At 43.1% G+C, this 23185-nt stretch overlaps 1 protein-coding gene across 1 annotated transcript in view; it reads right to left on the bottom strand.

Moving 5' to 3' along the window:
• LOC100868752 (protein pangolin, isoforms A/H/I/S) overlaps positions 1–21638 on the bottom strand; it is a 197603-nt gene extending 175965 nt beyond the window's left edge. Inside the window, exons 1-2 of the mRNA XM_086903495.1 lie at positions 20037–21638; positions 19711–19789 (exon numbers count right to left, since the gene is read on the bottom strand). Coding sequence (XP_086759621.1) covers positions 19711–19789; positions 20037–20186 — 229 coding nt within the window. The 5' untranslated portion in view covers positions 20187–21638. The remainder of the gene's footprint in view (positions 1–19710; positions 19790–20036) is intronic.
• Positions 21639–23185: the final 1547 nt, after the last annotated feature.

The following is a 23185-nucleotide window of genomic DNA, read 5'->3' as shown; positions in this document are numbered from 1 at the left end:
TTTTAGTCGAGGCGGAGACGCGCGACGGCGGTAATTTCCAGAAAAAAAAAAAGAAAGAAAGAAAAGGAAAGAAAGAGAGGAAAAAAAAAATAAGCCAACGAGAAGGAATTCAACGAAGGAGGAGTCGCGATATTTTCGGTCCGACGACCTTCCATCCGGGAAGGAGCGCGCGGATCCTGCCAACATCCGCTGCTCCGCGAGGCAGAATCGAATTCTCGAACGCACCACACGAATTTACGAGCCGGCCCCCATAACCTCGTAAGGTGACCATAAGGCGAGAAATTCAAATAAGAGAACGGGCGCGGCAAGGTTGGGTTGCGCGTCGATTCCACGCTTGGGAACGGTGCGAAGTCTGGCGCGGGAGGGGAAGGGATCGCGCGTGACGTATCCTCCTCCTCCTCCACGGTTTCAAAAGGATTCGCAAGAGTTCGAGAATTCTTCTTCCCGGGACGGCCAATCTACTCATTAACGCGAATACACCTGCTAACAATCTCGACCCCCCTTATAAATTTCTCGTTCCCTTCTAAACTAGGAGAGGAAACTACTAGGAGGCGAAGAAAAGCGAGCAGAGAGAGAAGGGTGGCGCGTCGAAACGCAACCACCGACCAAGCCAGAATCGCTGTAATAGCCACTGTAATCGTGTGAGCGAACGATCCTTCTCTCTCTCTCCCTCTTTCTCTCTCACACTCACGCACACACTCCAATTTCCTCCCTCCGCCCGGCTTCTTTAAAATCAATTCTCCCGCGCTCGAAACGGGCCCTGCGTGTGTGTATATAATACGTGACACGTCGAAAAGGCTCTCCTCTCTGGTGCCGGGCACGCAGAGCGGTAATTTATGCGAAACCGGGCCCCCATCCCTTCCCTCCCTCTCTCTCTCTCTCTCTCTCGTCGAAACGAGAGTGCGAGAGGAGAGGAGCGCGCGCTCTCGAGAGCGGATCGGAAGAGAGGAGGACTCGGCAACGCCGCAAAAGCGTACGGGTAGCCGACGGTGCCGAGGTTGGGGCCTACGGCCCTGCCTGCTCTTGGCCTCGGGCTGCCTGAGAAGGAGCGGGGGAGGGGAGGGCGAAGGGGCCCCACCGGGTCCACGGGGAGGAGGGGGGAGGAGGAGGAGGCAAGGAGACACACGGGCACCCACCACTCCTACTACCATCCTACGCTGTGTGTGTGCGCGTGTGTGTACATATCTCTCTCTCTCTCTCCCCCCCTCTCCTCCCCTTCCTTCCTTCCTTCCTTCCTTCCTTCCTCCTCTCCCTCCTCGTCCTCCCTCCTCTCCTCCCCCGTTTTCCACGGAGATTTCTTTCTCCCGTCGTGTGTCGTGTGGACGGGCCCCGGACCCGTCGTACGCGCCATATCGATGCATTCAAGCGTCGAGCAAGCGGAGGGGGGACGGGGGGAGGAGAGAGAGAGAGAGAGAGAGAGAGGGACACGGCGACGACCATAGACGAGAAGGTGGCGGCGGCGGGAGCGCGGTGACACCTCGAGGAGCATCTCTCCTCCTCGGTCGTCAGCATCGTAAGGTGCAAGGATAACAAGACGATAAAGTCCCAAATTAGGGGTCCCCCCGCTTCTCTTCTTCTACTATACGGCCGCCGCCTCTTCCCTCCCCCTCGAGGAGCAGGCCCAGGAGGGAACGGGCGTATTAGAATTTAACCAGTTTCCAGGGGGAGCAGCTCTGGACCGTGTTCCGTTATAACACGATGCACGCGAATATCCACCGATCTCTCAGTGGAATTTCTCAGTGGAATCCCGATCACTCGTACGGAGAGATAGGGCGGCATAGAGAGGGTGTTAAGGGGAGATAATTATATCGGGCCCTTTCGCGCCACGAGGAGATTCGAAAGCGTCGAAAACCCCGTTCGTTTGAATTTATCGTCGCTGTTTCATTCATTCCATCGAAATTTTTCCTCCCCTCCCCTCCCCGATTAATTTTGAAGCGACACTTCGATTAATTGGATGTGAAAAATATTTTTCGAAAAATGTAGAAATGTGTGGGGACGTGTAGGCGAGCGGTGGTGGAGAAATGAGCTGGACGTATTTATCGGGTTTATTTATTCGGACAAAAAATCACGAGTGAACTATGCTCGTGGAAATAGAAAGTTGTATCGCGAATAAAATAAAATTGTACGGCAAGGTGAGCTAATTTTAATTTGGGATTGAAAAAAATTAGGGATGATGGAGAAATAAAAATTCTATCGATAGAATAGCAACGTTTCGACAAAAAATATTTCTAACAAAGAAATATATATCAAAGTGGGATTTTGATGAAATTTATATAGGAGAGGTAGTTGGAAAAAGAATATTTGACACGTATTTTTTTTATCGGCTGACATCCACTTTGAAATCAGCTCTCAAAATTGACAACATATTTTTTTTGAATAGTTTGGGAGCTAACTAACGGGATATAGAAAAAAATTTTCTTCCTAAATTCCCTTGTTCTTTAACGAGCACGATTAATCGAGCCGATTAAGAAAATTAAGGAAAAATTTACTTTTTTATAATATTTCAAACCGGAATATTAAATTCGCGCTCGTGAAAATTTACGCATTTTTATTACAAATTTTCTCAACGTTTGCAACATTTTTCGAAAAAAAAAAAAAAAAATAATAAATCTCCCTTAATCATCAACATGATAACCCCACACAGGCATTCTTTATTCTCTATTTTAGTGTCTTGGACACTTTTCTTTCCTTCCTAACGAAAATGAAAATTTCGCGATCATAGATTCATAGACGGTTCAAAAGCTAAGCCAAGAAAGTCTCGATCGAGAGTCGTGGAGGCTAGAAAGGAGGATGGTCACGCGTGCACGTGCCCCGTGCCACGCGTGACTTCCGCCGCCTCATCTACTCGGAAAAGGATTTCCATTGAATAAATTAAGCACTCGTGCAACTGCTCTCCCCTAGACGAATCGTTTTCATCGCGTTGTTAAAGAGCGGACGATCGCTACAGAAAAAGCTACGATTTTATCGGTTATCGCTATCTTGGTTCACGCAGATAAGATTAGCGGATCGACGAGCATGAGCTCATCGAATCAAGAGAGAGAGAGAGAGAGAGAAAGCAAAGGACCTTCGAGGTGAACTCGCCGGACAAGCCGTGACTAATAATCTCCTTCGTGCACGATAATTAATTTCCCAGATCGTTGATCAATGAGAGGAGGGGACTTTTCTTTTTCCCGCGCCAACTATTTTTTTGTCTTTTTCAATCAACCGCCCGTGGGAGTTGATCCGCGAATTCTTTTTAATCCCATTAAAAACACATTGGGAGAGGAGTTTCGCGATAGTAAGGAAATAAACTATTTTCTCGAGCTTTCTATTGGAAATTCTATCGCAAGTGGAGTATATAAAATCCGATCGATAGGCATAGGTTTGCTTGAAAAATCTTACGAATCATTCATTACAGATTATTTCGAATATCTCTTCTTTTTGGTGAAAGGCTCTGTAAATATCTCGACTCGAAATCCGAAGAAGCTTACTTTTATAAGTCAAATTCTTATCATCGATTGTTCTCCAAAATTATAATCCAAAATTATGCGTCACAATTTATCAGTGAACGATTCTTGCTTCCTTTCTTTCAACTTCTTTTCAAAAGCAATGATTAAAGAAGTTAAAAAAATATCTCATCGATCGAACAAATTACACGAACAGAAAGAAACAAGCAACGAGTAAAAAGTACCGCACCACAATGAGATCTCGACCTGCTCCTCGTGCGAGCATAGCGTATCGAATATAAAATCACGAATATATAATTATCACCGACCGAAGTTGAAGTGTTTGACGCAAGGTCGAGGGTTAGAATCGCCCCCATCCCCTTTCCACGTCCAAGTCCAAGGAAAGGAAAAGGAGGGAGGGGCGGTGGTTGGCAAAGGAGAGGAGAAACGAGAGGGGAAAGAGCGTGGCGCGGCGTCGTGCATCGAAGTGGCAAGTGTCGGCCCCGTGTCGGCTACGCCCATATAAATCCTCGCCTTACCTAGTCGCTTTACGAGATACAATTATTTACCGAGTCGGCTACCTTATTTAGCCCTAGTTAACTCGCGGTCGGAGGATCCGATTGATCGGCCCGTTACACCCCTTTATCACCGGCGGTAGCCTTTCTGCCCCCTCCTCCCTCGAGTTGGTTTTTGGAACGAAACGTGGAAACGATTCTTCTTCGTTCGTCGAACAAGAGGAGAAAGACGAGGGGGCACCAAGGTTTTTTTTCGGTGTATCGATAACGATAATCGCGATTTCGTCGATGGTTATCATCTATCTTTTCTCCGTTTAATGGACGTTTTATGTTACGAAAATGTAATAGAAAATTTTACGCGCTTATTACTATTAAAGCGAACCGGTAATCGTGGTTTTGTTACCGGTGTGAAGATTTTCCTTCTCTCTGTATGTATGTGTTAATTATTCGCTATGTATCTACATGTAAAAGAAGGAAAGATTCACGGATTATAATAGATTCACGGAAATAATAGGTTTAAATTCGAAATCCTTGATTCGAGTTGTGTTACGGTTATATATTTGAAAATAGTAGAGGATAGAAAAGACGATAGAAAATTGTGTCACGGTGTTTCGTAACAACCGTGAAACGAGTATTCTCGATAGGCGCAAAAATTGAACAAGTTCTCTTACAAGAGTAATAAAATTTAAAATGGGTATAGGTATATTAATCGGGTTGGGATAATAAACGAGTCGGTCGGGCGATTGATCCGCCAATTTTTGCCTCTCGATAAAACTGTTATCTATGATAAAATTAATAGATTCTCAAGGAGGAATAAAATGTTTCTTCGAAACTGGTTGCATCTGTGTTTCTTATACTCGACGAACACGACATTTCTCGTAAAAAAAAAAAAAAAAACTCTCGACGACAAAAGTGGATCTATGCAATGTTAAACTCGAAAGGCAATAACCAAGTTTCGATCCACGATATCGCGCTTATCTCAAACGAAAAAAAAAGCAATTTCTCAAAATCATCCTCCAGAAAGAGCGTCAACTTCACGTCGTCGTCCGCAATCATCGCGATCCGAAATTAATCATCGACCGGTCAAAAGGGAGATTTGCATATTCATATCCCCCCTCGCTTACGACGGAAAATTATTGGAACCAACAGCGACAAAGGTAACGCCGTGCCGTGGAAACACGAATCTCGTGGAAATCAGGCAAATTAACCAACCTTCGACAAATGGCCCAAGGAATCGAGCGGACTTGGCGTTTCGAGCGTAACGAATACATCCGGAAGCCGGTGTCGGGAAGGCATAAATTATTTTAACGCGTCGAGGTGGAAGAGCGAGCGTGCGAGAGAGAGAGAGAGAGAGATCCACGCGACGTGTCTCGCGCGTTTAACCTATCGACGCTGCGTATCTAGCGGACGTTAATTGCGCCCGTGCAATAACGTTGTTGTAACGAGTATCATACACGGGCAGAGGGCGAGACGCTCGTGTAACGTTGCCGGTTCGCTCCGGCTCCGCCGCTTGTAAATCATTCTCGCCGCTTAACCTGACATTAGCGTGACAGGGTGTTATCCGGGCTCAGTCATTTTAGCATATGGTTAGCAGATGCCACTGGACGGAGCGGTTTCTTTTCCTCCTTTTTAATGGACCGCCGCGCGCGGAGTCGTCGATAATTTTCACGTGTAAACGCGCCCTCCTCCCCCTTCTCTTCCTCTCCTCCTCTCCCTCATCGGTCACGAGCAACGACATTTTTGCAAAATGTTTCGATCGGCAAAATCGAAGAGGAAAAAAAAAAAAAAAATCGTGCGTTGCGTAGTTTGATTTCGGCGAAGAAAAAATTATCTTCCCTCGAAAAATATCTCTTTCGTTTTGCAATCACGCAGGTATTTCGTTTTATATATATATATATATTGAGAGGTACGGTTGAATTCGAGGATTCCTGGGTGGAGTAGCATAGTAGGTATTCGAATTCGAAGCGAAAGAATCGGTTACACGGCGGAGGCACGGCCTAAATGGCCGCGCAGCCAGAGCAGAAGGGCAGAGGAGTTTCGAGAGCCGGAGACTAGCTGCTCTAAACAAAGAGCTTTACAGCCATATTTATAGTTGTCGTAAAACACTACGCAGATTGCTAACCTTCGTTCAACGGACGGTTTGCGCTCTCTCCTCCCTTCTCGCTGTGCGCCTCGTTCCCAATCCTCCTTCCTTTATTCCTTTCTCGTTACTCCCCTTCCCCAGGACCCCGATGTATCTTCACCTCTTCCCTTTCCTTCCTTCCTTCCCTCCCTCCCTCCTTCTTTCTCTTCCACGCCAAATCCCTCCTCTCTCTCTCTCTCTCTTTCTCGTTTTCGACCGCGTTTCGTTCACCCCCTCGTCACCCCCGTTTATTCAATCGATCCGTCCGCCATTTTGGTACCAACCTCTTCCTTCCTTCGAGCTCGAAGAGTTTAAAAAAATTTCTTCCGTTTCCCGAGGAGAGGCTGCCCCCTTCGCCGCCTCCTCTCCCCCCCCCCTCTCCTTATCACCGAGACAAGAGGTGGGCGACGATCCCGTGGCGTTAATTGACTGGAGAGCCGTGTAGTACGGTCGAGCGAGTTTGTTTGACGAAAATCGTTTCGACAGAGTCTCGGAAACAGGCAGGACAAACCTGAATCGTAACCAAGAAGTGGGGCCGGGAGGGAAACCGGTATTTTTGGTGGGCATGCCTTATTATCATACGCGCCTTTTGCTTTTTCATTCTTTCGCGGTGGCGCGATTTCTTCCCTTTTCTTTTTTTCTTCCTCTCCCCTCCTACTTTTTCTCTTCCTTTCTTTACTTCTCTCTCTCTCTCTCTCTCTCTCTCTTTCCTCTCTCAAAAGAATAAAAAGAGCGCGCGTTTAATACGTTTATTAGGGTTAGGTGGCAATTAGAGGATCCGCGATGTTGTGAGAAAAAAAGTGTCGTCGCCGAAATGGATTTATTTTACGACGACGTTGTAACGCCGTCGTTTACAGCCAGGAGGGAGGGAGGGATCGTTTCTTCCTTATAACGCTTATAACGATCTCGATTTATCGCGGCGAATCCTAATGATATTGCGATTAAGAGGGGTTGTTAATAATTCAGCGCGGTTTTATGGGACGATCTTTTAAGGAGACGAGTAAGGAAAAGTAAGGTAGCAATAACCGGTGATAATCCGAATTAATAGCAGCGAAAAGTTATAATATGAAAAATTCATTCTACGATACGTGTGGAAATAAAGCAAGTAGAAGGAATGAAAATAATTAGAGGTGTGAATAAACCACCGCGACAGTGGTAAATGGAAAATCCATTTTACTTCTAGAAAAAAAAATAATCAAAATCTTGTGAAATCGCATCACCGTCACTCGTCCAAGTCCAAATCGAAATCGCTGGAACAAGACCCGATTATCCTGATCGTTTCAACGTTTGTAACGATCCACGCAGTTGGACACGTGGTCGGACGGACCAGGAAACGCGGTCGCAGCCACGGTGTGTACACAATGAATGAATCTCTTCCTTTAAATAGCGTTAATGTTTACCCGTGATGCAACTAGGCAGCCACGTATTCTCGCGCCCGTAATAAGTTATTCAATCCCGGCTATTATTATTAATCTTGTCAAGGAGCACCGTTCTCGTGTAAAACGTGCGACGCCGCGCGACAATACTCGCGATTCTGACGTTGTTAAACAATCGTCTCGATCGCTTCCATCGATATTTCTTTCGTTCGTCGAGCCTTTTCGTAATTCTCGATTGTTAAAAAGATCGTTAAAAATTTATCTACTTCCAAGAGTTTTTTTTTTTCTTTTTAATACGAAATACGATACATCTTCCTCAAACGTTAAAAAGACATACGAATCAAAAGAGATATTAAAACACCTGCAAATATAAAATATTTGTATTATTCCCATTTACTTTATCCTCATATGCATATAGCTTCGAAATAGCTATGACTCCCCGCCTCAATATTCTCGAGACCTGTCGAGCAATTTTCAAAAATCATTACAATGCTAAATTAGAATATCTAAATAACACCTGTCGTTATTATTACACCGCGAACCAGACGTAATAAAATCCCTCTCTCTCTCTCTCTTGAGATTCCCAAGATCGAGGATATCGCAGCCTCGTACGTGACCCCGCGGAGGAAGGACAGAATCCACGCGAAGATCGTTATCGTTGATTGGATCGCGATTAGTGTTATCCGCGTTACGTCTCGTTCGAATCTTCGCTTCGGAGGGATTGTCGCGTGGACAGTGTGCGTGAACGATCAAACGGCGGAGGAAATGTTTGTCCATTGCGATATCGCGGGGCCCTTATCGCGGTACGCGAATGTTCAACATGTTTGTCGACGCACTCCGGCCCCGGAAGATAAGTCTGTTGACCGACTGCCTCTCCCTCTCTCTCTCTCTCTCTCTCTCTCTCTCTCTCTCGATGTAGGTGAGAACGATGCGCGGATTCGTTCGCGGCAGAGATAATTACGCGAGAGAGAATTGAATTGATCGGTCTCTTCTACATTTTCTACATTGGAAAGATTGTTCTGTTAGGATTATCAGGGGATTTATAAAAGAAATAAAATAACTTTCTATTGAAAAGAAACGATGTTAACAACGATGCGAAACGAATAAGCCAAGATATGGCAAATTGCTCGTTCATAATTGATCGCTTTTTCTTCTTCTCTTTGCGCGACACGTTGCGTGACAACGCGAATCGAAGGATCCACGTGGGCAGCACGTGTCGCAGGTCAGGGACCGGATCTTTCGATCCCAGCCGAGAAGTCAACCGCGACGATCGTCCATTTTCCATTTTCGAGTCGACGAGAAAAACTTTGCGAAATTTTCCATTTCGAAAATAGAACAGAGACTCGTTCCATGCTGGTCGAAGGACGGACGAAACGATGAATTGAATTTATGCCTCGCTGTTAAAAAAAACGCTTTTAAAAATCCCCCTAGAATCTCACGATCAAAGGTAAGGAGCAAACATATTTTCTGCGCTCCTTCTTGCCTCGCCCCCACAACACTTTTCACTTTTTCTCTCTCGTTCTTCGTTCTCGCCCCTTTTTCCAGGAAACACGTTTTTGAGGGAAATTTGTTTAACCGTTTATATAAAGGAAGGTGCAAGCCACCACCGCGGGGTGTAGTTCCCGAATCCATGGGGATGGGCCGGGTCTCCGGAACAGGGATGGGGCCCCTCTTCTTCTTAGGCAACCTCTTCGAATGCAAGAAGTCCGGCAGGTAGGCTCGTTAGCGAGCAGGTAGGTAGGCAGAGGCGAGTCAGGGTAGGTGTATAATGCTGACTGTAGTCGGTGTGTCTGTATCCACGTACCGGGTGTTCCACCGCTCACAAAAGGAAATCTCGTCTCGATCTTGGAGAAGGATGCGGGCCTCCGATCCACGGGGTTCTTCTCTCTTTGACTTGGGAAATATGTTTTCTGTGTGGATAGATCGGAGGTTTCGCTTTCCCCGTTATTTGTTTGTTTTATTCCGGCGTAGTTTCTTTCTCAGATCGTACAAGTCGTTCTTTTTTTTTTTTTTTTTTTTTTTTGCGCAATTCTTATCGAACACAATCGAATTACGATGAGATGGAAAAAATTTTTCCAGAAGAAAAAAAGATCGATCCATTCGAAACAGAATTTCTGTTTCAATGAGAATATTATAATCTCGCGAAATCCTGGCCGAGTTCCTTCTTCCTTCGGTTCCCGATAAAAGGGAACCGTCAATAACACAGCGGCTTCTCCTAATATTGCACCGGAAATCCCGCCGCCCAGCCGAGCTATCTATATCCCCTTGAATATTACCCCGACACCCGGTATACCGGTGCAGAGCGTAAGAAATGGGTGGGTTAACTTCGAGGAGGAGGCGAAGTAAGAAGAGAAAAGGAAGCGGACTGAAAGGGCGAGCGAGATTCGAGCGGGCGAGAGAGAGAGAGAGGGAGAGGTGAACAGGGATAGAAGACAGGCGTGAAGAGGAGGAGGTAAGGAGAGAAAAAGAGAGGAGAGAGAACTCGCTTGGGTGCCATGTGCATTGGTGAGCGGATACACATCGTCGCAAGGAAGGTTCGGAGGGAAGGTATTCGGGCAAGTTCAGGGTGATGCAGCGCAGCTCTCTCTCTCTCTCTTGCCTCCTTTCTTTTTTCCCGTTCGTTCACTCACTAATTCTCCTATCGTGCGCATATTCGCCTCTCACAATCCTCTCTCTCTCTCTCTTCCTGACTAACCGACTCTTCTGTCAATTTCTGGCCCTCTCTCTCTCTCTCTCTCCGTCTCGTTTCCTCTGCTCTCGCGTATATACACGTACGTGTGCGCGTGTGTCGAATCCTCCACCTCCTCCCCGCCCCTCCCCTCGACTCCTTCCTCTCGGCCTGTGGTATCAGGGCTGCTCGTTTCGTCTCGTTTCGTTTCGTTTTTCGTCTCTGAGGATAAGCCTACGGTACGCTCGAGGCGATCTAGGCGCCCAACCGCCTACACGCGAACTCGTCAATTACTTCGCACAACGAGACACATCGTTTATGCTTCTCTCCCCTCTCGATCCTTCTCTCCCTCTCTCTCTCTTCCACGCACGGTTCACACTCTGTCGCGCTCTGTCCCTCATCGTCGTTCACGCTTTCTCTCGTTCCTTCTCGGAGCGGCCGGCTTCTTGCGCATACGATATTTGCGGCGAGGTGCAATCCGGAGGCAGTTTCCAAGTAGCGACAAAGTGTGTATCGCGGCGGCCGAGCACGGGTGTTAAAAAATTGCGAATCGTCTCTCTCTCTCTCTTTTTTTTTTTTTAGGCAAAATTGAAATACGTTATTTTTTTTTTTTTTTGAGTTAATCGTTAAGAGATAATTGACTGTGTGTAAATTACTGCGTTAAAAGAGTGGTATAGATAAATAGTTTAAACTTGAAATACAGAATTTATTATGAGCGGAGAATATAAAAGATGAGGCGAATATTTGATGAAAGTGATAAAATTTTAAACGTTGCTTCATTCCTATATATATATATATATATATTTCAGTGACATCGAACGCTATTGTATCGCGTTGCGTTGTCGAAAATACGTACGGGTTCCTGGAAGTAATGTACGGGTCTACGGATATAATATAGTAGAGATCGTAAAATCAGTGAAATGTAATGTTGTATCGGATTCCAGAACTAGTGTTTCGACAGATTTATGATCAGATAAGGGCCTGAAGAAACACTTTGGAAAACTTGGAAAAAAAAAAAAAAAAAAAGAAAAGAAAGCGAACGCACGATCCTGAATAAATTTATAACAATCCGGAATCCTGGGAATTTTGTTGTCGTGGGTATTCTTTTGTCGAGTTTCACGATCGATCGATCGAAGTAAACTAATGAAGCAACATGTTATACTCCTTCGTTGGAAAAACAAAAATAAATCGAGAAACCGATATAACAAATATTTCTTCGCGCGATTTCTCTACAAAGTGTTTTTAATTGTAACAAAAAAAAAAAAACAGAAATGGCATAAGACTCGTAAAACCATTGTTACTTATCTGCCCAGTGTAATAATATAGCGCGAGAACAATCAACTATGCTCTCTATCTGGCATCCGACAACAGGGCGACAAAGAAACGAGAGATGTCGATAATGTTTATATGCACGTGTCGTTACACGCCTAGCATATAAACATTATTCTCTTATTTGAAAACAATAAATTCTATAAACTATTTCTTTTCGAAAAAAAAAGAGAGAGAGAGAGAAAAGAAATTTACCAATTAATCGTTTTAATTAATTTTCTACCGTACAATTCGCTTAATGAAAAAAAGAAAAAAAAAATTTGCTCCAAATAACTCCCCTCTCCTCGTAATCTCTCGATTACGATTTTCTCCCACGATACCGCACGATTTCGACGACGACGAGACAGCCCGCGCGGCGCGTCACGTCTCGCGATAATACACCGTATAAATATACGTACTTAGTCATTGTTATGTCCAACGAGGCATGGCTGATAATTAGCATTAGGCTGTTGCACCGTGCACGAGCTAAAAGAGAGAGAGAGAGAGAGAGAGAGAGGGAGGGAGAGTGAGAGATCCGGCGAATCCGCGTAATCGCGGGGCCAAGATAACGGCGGAAGGTTTGTCAAGTCAATGTCCTGCGCGTGATAAAGCCTCGCGACGAGTCTGTGAAAATTTTTCCCTATATAAATAACACACGGGGGAGCGCGATTAAATTTTTCACGGGGGAAAAATTCCAAGTATTTACATTGGGAGCGACCGTTAACCGCGTGGAAGGTATTATTGAAAGGAGGAAAAAAAAAAAAAAAAAAAAACGGGGGAGTAAAGTATTTAAAAATTCCGCTCGCGGATGGATTAAAAATGCAACGTTTCACCCGCGTTTCGATCGCGTATTGTGTAAACCTGTCGCGTTAATTGTAATTAAAATTGTCGCGTAATATTTTGGAAATTTTTCACCATGTTTGACCAGTTGTTTCTCGATCATCTTTTTATGGTCGTAATGAAACTTCCTATCGGTATAATTAGAGAGAGGAGAAGAAATTTTTTTTTTCTCTTGAATAAGGAAGCGTGATCTTATTTTTGAGATCTAATAAGCAAGCAGCCATGAAGCCTTTAGTATTTTTTTCAAAAAAATCTTCTACACGAATAATTACGACTTTTTGAATCTTGATTATTTTATTGTGTATGTATATATATATATATATATATTTTTTTTTTCTACCATGATATAATTATCTTTTTTGAAACTCTTTTAAAAAGCTAAGATTAACAAGTAAGATTTTCGATGCAATTTACTCGACTTAACGTTTTTATCTTGTAAATCCATTTTCAGAAAACTTCTCAATGGTGGTAATTAATTCGAGAGAAGAGAAGGAAAAAAGAAGAGGAAGAGGAAGAAGAAAATTAATTACAAGAACTTTTTCAAGAATCCTATTCCTGAAAGGCGAGTATTCGGCATACTGATATTGAGACGTTTGTCATTAAAATTCCGGGTAACGCGTGTGCAAACGTTCTCATCGTGGAATTTTTATTTGTGTGCAATAATTTTCAAGGCATGGTTACGGCGTCGATCCGTATACTGCCGAAAGTCGCAATTTTAAACACGTTCGTGCATTTCGAAATTACCAGGAGGATCGGTAGCACGCACATTTAGACGTGGAAGGTGAATAACTTGAAAAGGAAGGAAAGAAAGGGAAGGAAGATCGGAATTCTTCTTTACATTTTCTCCCATTATATCGATACACATAGTTAGTGTACCTCGTGTCACGCAACTCTGCCAAATTATAGCCAAAAATTTCGACGACTTTCCAATTGTTCTTTCGAGAAAAAAAAAAAAAAAATCATTAAATAATTCGATTCTGCTCGTATCTCGAAAATATCGTTCGATCGATGTAAACGAAGAAGAGAGAGGTTCAACGTCCTATCTTTTATAAAGTCTTTAACGAGCATACAAAAATATACTCGGATCTTCGTTGGTGGAAGATATTCAGTGAGCATATAACGACGTTTAATGAATGGGAGAAAAATGTCTGACGCATCACTTACCCATCGCTATCGCGAGCACGTCTTTAAAAATATCGACTCAAGTATCCGAAAAATTCTTTTCGATCACCAATATTTGACAAGTGCAAATTTATCTCTCGTCTGATCAGTTAACCTGTCCAATTTCTCTCTGCAAGCAAGAGAAATCCACTCTTTTCACTCTTCCAATCTATCACTATCTACGCCTGTCGTTCAAAAAATTTAAACCCTCAAAATCATTTTCCCTTCAATGTTATGTGTCCTGTGTTAAATCCTTTCTGATCATTAAACTCCCGATCTTCCCACTCCTTACTTGAAAAAGAAGAATCTAAAGTTTCCCAAGTTTGCGCGACGACGTAAAAAAAAAAAAAAAAGATACGATAATATCAACGAGAGAGGAGAGAAGAAACTTGCCAGGATAAAAACAATTTCGCGGCGAGTTCGAGAACAAAAAAAAAAGAAAGAGGAGAGAGAGAGAGAGGAGAGGTCCAGAGCGAAGTGTAATTGATGCCAAGATTAATCCCACCTCGGCCTCCTCCAGCCTTCCTCGAAGCACCATAATTAACCACTTAAGCGATTACGACGGATCCCGACGTAATATTTTGCACCCCCCCTCCCCCCCATCGTATATCGCGGGTGCAACGAATTTCTGATCCGGCCGCGTTATTTGCACGTAATTGTACGTCGCAGAAAGTGATTTTCGTGTCGTGGCACAAGGCTCGCCGCGCGCGTCGCTACCGTTCAGACAAGATAAATTACAATAATTTAACACTCCACGGATTCGTTTACACTCATGCGCGACCGACACACGGCCTCTCTGTACACGGGTGGATCTTCCCCCCGAAGGTTGAAGGGGGGGCCGTAGATTTTTTCCTTTTTTTTTTTTAAAAAAGAAACGAAATTTCGAACAATCGGTTGGAGGTTGTCGTTTTACATTTTACGTTAGACGGTGGGTGAAATTTTTCAAATTTCGACTCGTGGATTCTCGAGAGACGAGCGGCGTGAAATTGTTGGTCTTCTTATTTATTCGATCTGATGATTCGAAAAAATGAATTCCGCGTTAATTTAATCAAAAAGCGTTTGAAAAGTTTTTAAATAGAAATAATTTGTTGATTTAGAATTATCGGGGTGGAATCATGGAAAAATTGTTGCGCGTAGAAAGGATGAAAAGTGCAGGATAAAATTTTTGGTATTTTAAATCGTTATTATTTTTGAGAAAATCAAGATTGAACGATATACAATGAAAAAGTAATTATACGTAGTCGTGTGACTGACGAATTTTCAAATCCAATTTTCCCAAAAATTAGTTTTTAAATTAAAAAAATTTTATTCTACGTTTTTCGCTTACTTTCACGCGTAGAATTATCTGCAAGTAATTCGTTCGTAATTTGGAATTAACCAATTTTCAAATACAAATTTGCTTTCATTTTATGAACGAAAAAAAAAAAAAAAAATTCTATTCTTCCGCACGTGAAATTGCTTCTATCACATTGTTCCGTCACAAAAATACCTCGTGTACACCAGCCTCTAGTGTTCTTCTCGAACTTCGTTCGTTCCATCCGAGGTTAAGAGCGAAGACGACGACGATGAATCCATTGGAAGGAAGAAACAGCGTAAAATTCATTTACAACGTTCGTATTTGGTTAACGCTTGACGTTATAGAGTATTTCATCGGCCAATAAATTGGATCGTGCTTTTATTGCAACGATTTATACCAACGTTCCAAGTAATTAGACTTTATTACTTGGCAGGGGAACCGCAGCGTGTAAATCAACCCCGCGATTAAAATATTATTATACGTACAGCAGAGGAGGCAACACGCTCAACAGAAGGCAATATCCGATTTGACAGCGAATAATTTTCGCGAAAACTATAGGCGGCATCGTCGATACATCGAACCTGGTTAAACGCGGCCACAATAAATTATCTACCTGTGCAAGTGCATCCCGGCCTGGCCTGGCGTGCAACAAACAAACGATTACCCAAGATCCGCGCGATAACTCGTCTTAAAGTGACAACTGGCCATCGATAAAACCTTGGATCAATATAATCGCGCTCTCGCTCGATTGTCCGTTATCGTGTCAAGATTATCTTGAAACGGTTGGGCAATCGCTGTAAGGCAAACTCGGGGGGAGTGGAAGAAACGAGAACAAATCTTTTTTCTAATCGTTTTTACCCGATTTTTAATTCGTCTCTAAACGATTTAACTGAATTGAGGAGAGAACGAAGAGAAGAGATCGAGGAGAATTTCGACAATTGTTAATGAACGATGAAATATCGTTCTTGTGTTACGCATTAATTCATGTTGCTTGTTTATTTTCACTTTTTGCGGTTTCGAATATAAATGGAGAAACACACGTGATAAAATTTTTTTCTACGAGAGAAAAAGAACTGTGGTTGCAATTGAATATATTTCGATAAATAATACGTGATGTTTATTATATAAGAAATTATTTTGTAATAAAAATAATAGTTGCGTCGTTAATTTGTAGCCGCTATAAATTTTCTTATTTTTAATATGCGTAATATTTAAACATGAAAAATATAATTCCTGTATATATATATAGTTGCAACATTTTCACGTTAATTTAACTCGAAAATTACGATTAAATTAATTAATATAATTAAGAGACCAACGTATTTATATCACTCCAAAGTTATCTGCGAGATAATTAATGACCTGCAAAAGTTAAATACTTCAAAGGCAGTTAGCAAATAAATAAATTGCCGTCAACGCAATACACGACCACTTTTAATAATAATTTGAAACAGACGTTTATGACATGTATGCCACGACTGATAAAATAGATATTTTTCCTCGATTCGACGAAGAAACGCGCAAAGAAAAAAAAAAAAAAGAAACAGAGAAACAAAGAAGAAGAAGAAGAAGAAGAAGAATTCGAAAAGATTGAAAGCAACACCTCTTCCATAATCCTTTGATCACGAGCACCGTGTCTAGCATGGAAATGTCAGGTAAGTTGGTCGTTCGAGTCGCAGGCGTAACTCGTTTAAAGTGTTTTGGCAACACGGTGACAGCTCGTACGGTGTCACACGACATCGATTTGTCAGTGACAAAGTCCGGCCAAGTAGGGACGAGTGAATCGGTAAAGAGGAAAAGAGAGAAAGAGAGAAAGAGAGAGAGGGAGAGAGATCGCACAGCACAGTTTCATTGTATATACCCGTTGCGCTAACGAGTTACAATTTGTTTCAAACCTGTCGCGAGAATAATAGCGTTCCGTAAACTTCGGTCAATTTCCCCCGGCAAATTGGGATTAACTTTGCCCGCGGTTTCTCGCCGAAAACCCTTTTCGCTTTTAACCAACGCCAATTCGATTTCGTTCACCCTCCAGCGTCCCTCGTCCCTCCTCCTCCTCCTCCACCACCCCCTCCCCCTCCCCCCTCCCCCTCGTTCGCCTGCCGATTACTTTCGGTTCTTGCGATTACTCTTTGCTGCACCGTGTGATGTAGCGTGAAATATGAACAACAAAGCGTGCCAGCGAGGGGAAAAGAATATTCCCGGGATTACAAGCCCGGGAATAAAAAGAAAAAACGAGAAAGTAGTATGAAAGTGGAATAGTAGAGGAGAGGAGGTAATAAGATTCTGGGGGGGGAGGAGGGAGAGGAGGAGGGGGAAGGGAGGGGAGGGGGGGGAATGAATTTAAACCCTGGTTAAAAAAATGTTTTCGATATTGTCGAAACAATCTGTCAAAACAAGGAGTTTTTCGAATAATTTTGTTTATCCAAGCTTATTATTTCGTTATTATAATAACACCGGGTATACTTGTTGATCCGTACACGAACGAGCACATTTTTATATCGTATATACATTGGGATTAGAAGAGCGATGGACATTTATAACAAAATTTGAATGTATGGAATTGATCGAAGAGTAAAACACGCTCGCGATGTAATTATAACGCACATTAGAGGCTGATAGTTTTTATTGTAAACCTGTATTTCGAGTTTCGCTCCAGTCAACCGGCAAGCTAAACTTCCTATTTTCATCGCGGATTCTAAAACAATATTAGCTTTCTTTTAAATTGAACGAAAATTGCGAGTATAAAATTTAAAATTACAATCAACCTTATGTTACGTTATATATATATATATATATATAACGAAATCGTGGAGAGTTTCAATGATTATTTCTCGACGAGTGAAACGTTAAAACAAAAAGTTCGGGATGACGAGGAAAGTTTCGAGGTCCACCGCGGAGGAGGTTTAAAAGCGGAGGGGAAACAAAAGAGGGCGTTGTGTTTCTTGAACGTCGATAAACGGCTTCGAAATTTTCGGCGAGCGATACGAGGCGAGAGCACCGTGTTTATTGCCGTTTCCGTGAACCCGAACGTCGCCTTACTTGGAAGCGGCGGAAAGAAAACGGTACCGTATGTCTCTGTAAAAACAGCGACCACGGAGCCCGAGCTACTTTTTCTCGGAACGATCGACATTCGGCGAAAAAACCGAAACGCTATTGCACAAAACCCACGTTTCGATAATTCACGAGATACTGTACGATGTACGTATATGTATAGGTTGGCGAGACGCTCTCTCTCTCTCTCTCTCTCGCGAAAAACTATGAATGAAAAGGCGATAGTAATCGAGGATGAGAATATGTCGACGGGGGAACGAAACTTGAGAAACTGAATTGTGAATGGATTCGCGTGTTTCGATGCACGTGCATTCCCGATTGACGCGATTCTCCAAAATTTTCTTCGTCATCTTGAATAATAAGTGAAGTTAGGATTGTAGTACTACTTTTTCAAACAGGATAGTAAATTTTTTCAAATATTGTAATTTTTTATTTGGGATTTAAATTCGATGCACATATTAATGGTGTTAAAATTTTTTTGGAACGGAAAAAAGATGATTCATTGTATAATATTTTATACGTTAAATGACACGTGTCATTTTAGCTAAAATTCTCAATTTCTAATACTTGTGAAGTTTCCTTTGAAAACTGTGGAAAATTAGTAGATATTTCGTGTAATAAAATAAAATTTGCGATACTTTCGGAAGAATTAATGAAATTACGTCTTTCTAAATGGGAAAATATTTATATCAATTTCTTTGTTATTTGATAAAAAGACACAAACAAATATATGTATATCAAATAACTTTGAAGTTAAAAGAATTATATTTATAAGATCACAAACTCCGCACTATTTTTATATTTCTATACTTATAAATTCTAAATTTAGAGATTTCTTCGAGATAGAATTCTTGCCAGATAAATTTTCTGGATTTTTAAAAAAAAAAATCTCGTCGAAATTTATAATTTCCATTAAAACTGATGAATTCCTCGCGTGATAACGAATAAATAAACCGATACCGGGTTACATGTTTCCGGTGAGAGCGCGGCAAACGGAAATCAGAAACGCGCGCGCGGCTTTTCGTTTTTAGCGAACGGGTGCAATAAACGATAATACGTGGTCTCGGTCGATAATCTCGTTCACCGATCGCCACGGCCAGATTGTTAATCATCGGCGGGAGTAACACGCGCCACGAATGCTCCACGACGATTCAACCATCGCGGCGGCCAGACCAGAAGCGTCTAAATTATCATTAGGACATAAAAGCGATTCGCCACGAGTAGATTACGTTACCAGATCGTAAGATAACCACCTACAATGACGTTAATTTATATGAATCAGGCCCTGCCCCCGCGACACGCATAAAATATCATAACACGTTATCAGATTTCATAGGCCAGAGAGAACGGTCACGATAAACGTCCGACGGGACGAACAAACGCTGGATGATTTTCGATCGTGACGCGTTTCTCGATCGATTTTAATCTATTTCGAATTCGTTTCTTTTCCTTGACGAGTTTTCGAAGATTCGATAAATTTTTCGGTGATTACAATTTTTTTCTCGACGAGAAAATATAGGAGAACTATTGTGTATTCCTATTAAAATGACACAACTAGAAAAACTAGTATTAAAAATAATATTTTATGAGAATTAGGCTTGCTGATAAATTGAATTGATAAAATTATATATTATTATCATTAAAGACAATTTGTATTTTCTGGTGAAATAACGTTTCTAAGTTATGTCATTTTCGGAGTATTATATATATTAAGGAATTCATTTTAAAGTATTATATGTATTACATATACATTGTAACCTAGTAGTTGCGTTTGACGCGAATTTCGTTCGTTAAATTTTGATATGATTCTTTGTATCAAAGAGTTTTTCGTATACTCCAAAATTATAAACGAAGAGAAACAAAATCGTCGTTCTAGATCTATTCTCGATATTAAAAAAAAAAAAAAAAAAAAAAAAAAAAAAAAGTAAAGAAATAATTAACACTCACCGAAGACGGGGCTGAGATCAGATCTTGCTGACGTCTTGCCTGTCGTCGAGTAACTTCCACCAGCAAGCGAGCCCTTTTCCTGCAAACACACGCATGCACTTAATGGCGACGTCCTTAAGCTGTCACGATCGAGTGGGTGGATCAAACCAGAGACGCGTTACGTTGCACACGACGATCAAACGAGGAGAAATAAGAAAGAACACATTGTACCATGCACACTAGTTTAGTTCTACTAATAAATAATGTAGCAGAGTTAAAAGATTCGTTGATAATATCTATACATATATATATATATATATATTTTTTTTTTTTTTGAACCGACGCACCTCAGATTCTGTGAGGTCGATGAGGGAACTTTTCTCCTCCGTGAGGTTCTCGGAGGACCTCTTCTCGTCCTCGCCCTCATCCTTGAAGACCTTGACCTCGTCTTCGCTGCCGAGATCGTCGCCGCCGCCGCTGCTGCTCACGTGCGGCATTATTGCTGGCCGAGCGACGGCCACCGTCTTTCCTGTCTTCGTCGTTCGGCGACTTAACACGAGAGGTGTGTCCGCCTCGAGTCACGGAAGAAAGAGAGGTTAGGCAGCCGATACGGCTGACGCGGGAATTTTGAAATTTGGTCCTCGATGCAGCGTGAATTGCACAACGACACGGGATACAACACAAGCAAGCGAATAACCGAAAACGACAGAACACGCGTTCGATCAGAAGACGCGACACTGCTCCGTATTCGTCTTCTTCTCTTATCTTCTTTTCTCTTCTTATAACCGGCTCAACGATGATCCGTCGGAACAGCGTTGCACGCTATCTTTCTCTCGCTCGCACAATTATGTGCTCCTCTGTCACGCGCACACGAGACTAACGCGACGAAAGAAGAACGCCACCGACGCGACAGACAGGCACTTCTTCCCTCGGTCTTCTCTGTCACTAGTACCGCACAAGAACGTAGAATACGAAAAAATTGAAATGGATAACACAGAGCACAGAGAAACGGTTCACCGTCACCGTCACCTTCGCCTCCACCACCGTCGCCACCGTCGTCGACGGAGGAGGTTAGGCTTCTATTCGATACACACTTTTTCTTTCTTCCCTTTTCTCGTGAAGGGCACAGAACGAGAACGTTGCACCGTAAGTATACAAATAAACGCCGCGGTAAGATGAGATTTCTCGGAACACGAAATAGAACGCACCACCAGTCAACACAAAGATGGTTATTACGCTTGAAGGACAATCACATTGATCACAAACGAGACACGCGAGAAAGGCAAAGACGACAAACAGGCCGGCAACGAGCCTGAAGATTTAACGGCCGACGCGTGTTTCCTTGCGTATTAACCGAAACGTAATCTCGGCGAAGATACGGGAGGACCGCGTGGGAAGGCCGGCACACACTAGAGTGGAGTGAAGGAGGTGCGATATATACACACGACCGATGGAAACCGAGGGGATAAGGAAAAAGGTAACGGTGGATCGTGTGCGATGTAGGTTGAGTTGTGTTTTAGAATGGCCCCTGGACCCCGTGGTGTGTGTCGTTATTTAACGCGCGCGCTGCCAGCAACTTTCCGTACGTCGTCGTCGTGTATGTGTGTATTGTGTGTTTTTTCCTCTTTTTCTTTCGTTTCTTATTGCGTGCATCAGGCGCATAGTCCGCGCGCCACGTATCCGCACGATGGTGGCCACGATGCCTTAGCGAGCGCGCGATCCTGCTGCAGATGTTGTTTCGATTCCGTATGCAGGTAAATACGAAGAACACGCGCGACAAATACGGCACCACGACGACGGTGACGACGTTGCTGTTGTTCTTGCTGTTGTTGTTGACGGTGCACGCGCCGGACGGCCATCGTGCCCGTGGTTACGTTCCGAGGTGCGTGTTGCGTATCTCGCCCCGACTCCGATGGCTCGATGTGCTCTGCCTGGATGCTCGGTGCCGACTGCCGGTCACGGTGAGCTCGGGCGGGCGGCTCTCCCACGCGACGACCAATCACGACGCCGGATTCACCGCCGCGGCTTCCCTCGCCGACGCGCCACCTCACCCCCACCCTCACCCCCCGCGAGGCCACGGCCGGCCAGTCATGGCAGGCAAGGCGGCGAACCGACCCCACCCGAACTTTTACGAATTCACCCGAACTCCTAGCATCGTCTTCGTCGTCGCCGCCGCCACCATCGGCCGCCGCCACCGCCACCACCGCCGCCGTCGCTGCCACCGCCACTGCTGCTCCCACCGCCAGTGCCACCACCGCCACCGCCACCACTGTTACCGTGACTCCTGCATGCCGTTTTCGTCGTACGAGAGGATCATCTACGATTCTCCTGTCTCAATTCTTCACTCACTATACTCAATCACTTATATTCTAATAAATAATAAGCAAAAACGTTTATCTTCTATCAAGTTCCATTTGCAATTGTCAGATTTATCGTCCTTTCTTTTTTTATTAAATTCGAATTATACCGCGAGGATCTCAGCACTGCGCTCACTGCACTCACTACACTCACTACACTCGTTGATTTTTTATTGTTTTCTAGTCATTATTTGTCAAGTAGATTACAATTTCAATCATACATAGACAAATGCCTTATTGATTAATTAATCTAGAAACAGAAAACGCAATTGAATTTATATGCTTATATGCTATATATATAAAGTAAAATCCTTAACCTCAAAAACTATAATTTATTATAATTGAAGACAAGAATCGGCAAGTTTGTATCAATCGATGCTAAATGACTTTATGCAAAGTGCAAATTTCTCTACGATATTCGTTCTACCTCGAAATCTTTCTCGAACGAAGGAAACTCGTTTGTGAATTTTTCTCCGATGCCGGTTGCACGTTTCAAAGTCGACCCTATAAATTATGCGTCCGTTAAAGTAACCTTTTTATCCTTCTCGGTGACGCCTCTGTCTTTTTCTTTCGACGCAAGCGTAGAATTTAACGAAACGATTCCACGTTTAATGCCGCTTTTCGTGAAAATAAAAGTGGCGCTGGCAATCGCAAAATACGCTTCTCGTCCAAGTCTGTTACAACCGTTAAGGCAGGTGCTCACGTGATTTCTTTATAGCCGCGGGTGAACGATAATTTATGATAATGTATGCGCTGGCCACTGTCCTATCCGATTTCCGTATTTAATTAAAATCTGAACAAAAACACGAGTCCCCTTATTAGCCGGTAACAAAGCTGACTTTCGTGCCATCTTTGAAACCACACGGTAAAGAGAAACGAGTCGCGTGCGTATATGTGATCCGGCACCTTATATCAAAATAAGCATAATGAATTTTAGATAGATCAAATAACGTGTCTCGCACTCCAATCATGGACATTCGTTCGAATAGTAAAACATCATATCTCTTTAATATACGATCGTGCTCGATTATTTACACGCAAGCATAATACTCGTATTAATAACCTCAAACATCAGAATCACTGCGCGTAGTGCCTTTGTTAACTTTCGCGTTAATTATTCGTAGGACAACGAACACGAC

This window comes from Apis florea, unplaced genomic scaffold (genome assembly GCF_048593485.1).
Source record: "Apis florea isolate Af1SG1 unplaced genomic scaffold, ASM4859348v1 contig_2291_pilon, whole genome shotgun sequence".
Taxonomy (NCBI): domain Eukaryota; kingdom Metazoa; phylum Arthropoda; class Insecta; order Hymenoptera; family Apidae; genus Apis; species Apis florea.
This window is presented reverse-complemented; position numbering and strand designations above follow the sequence as displayed.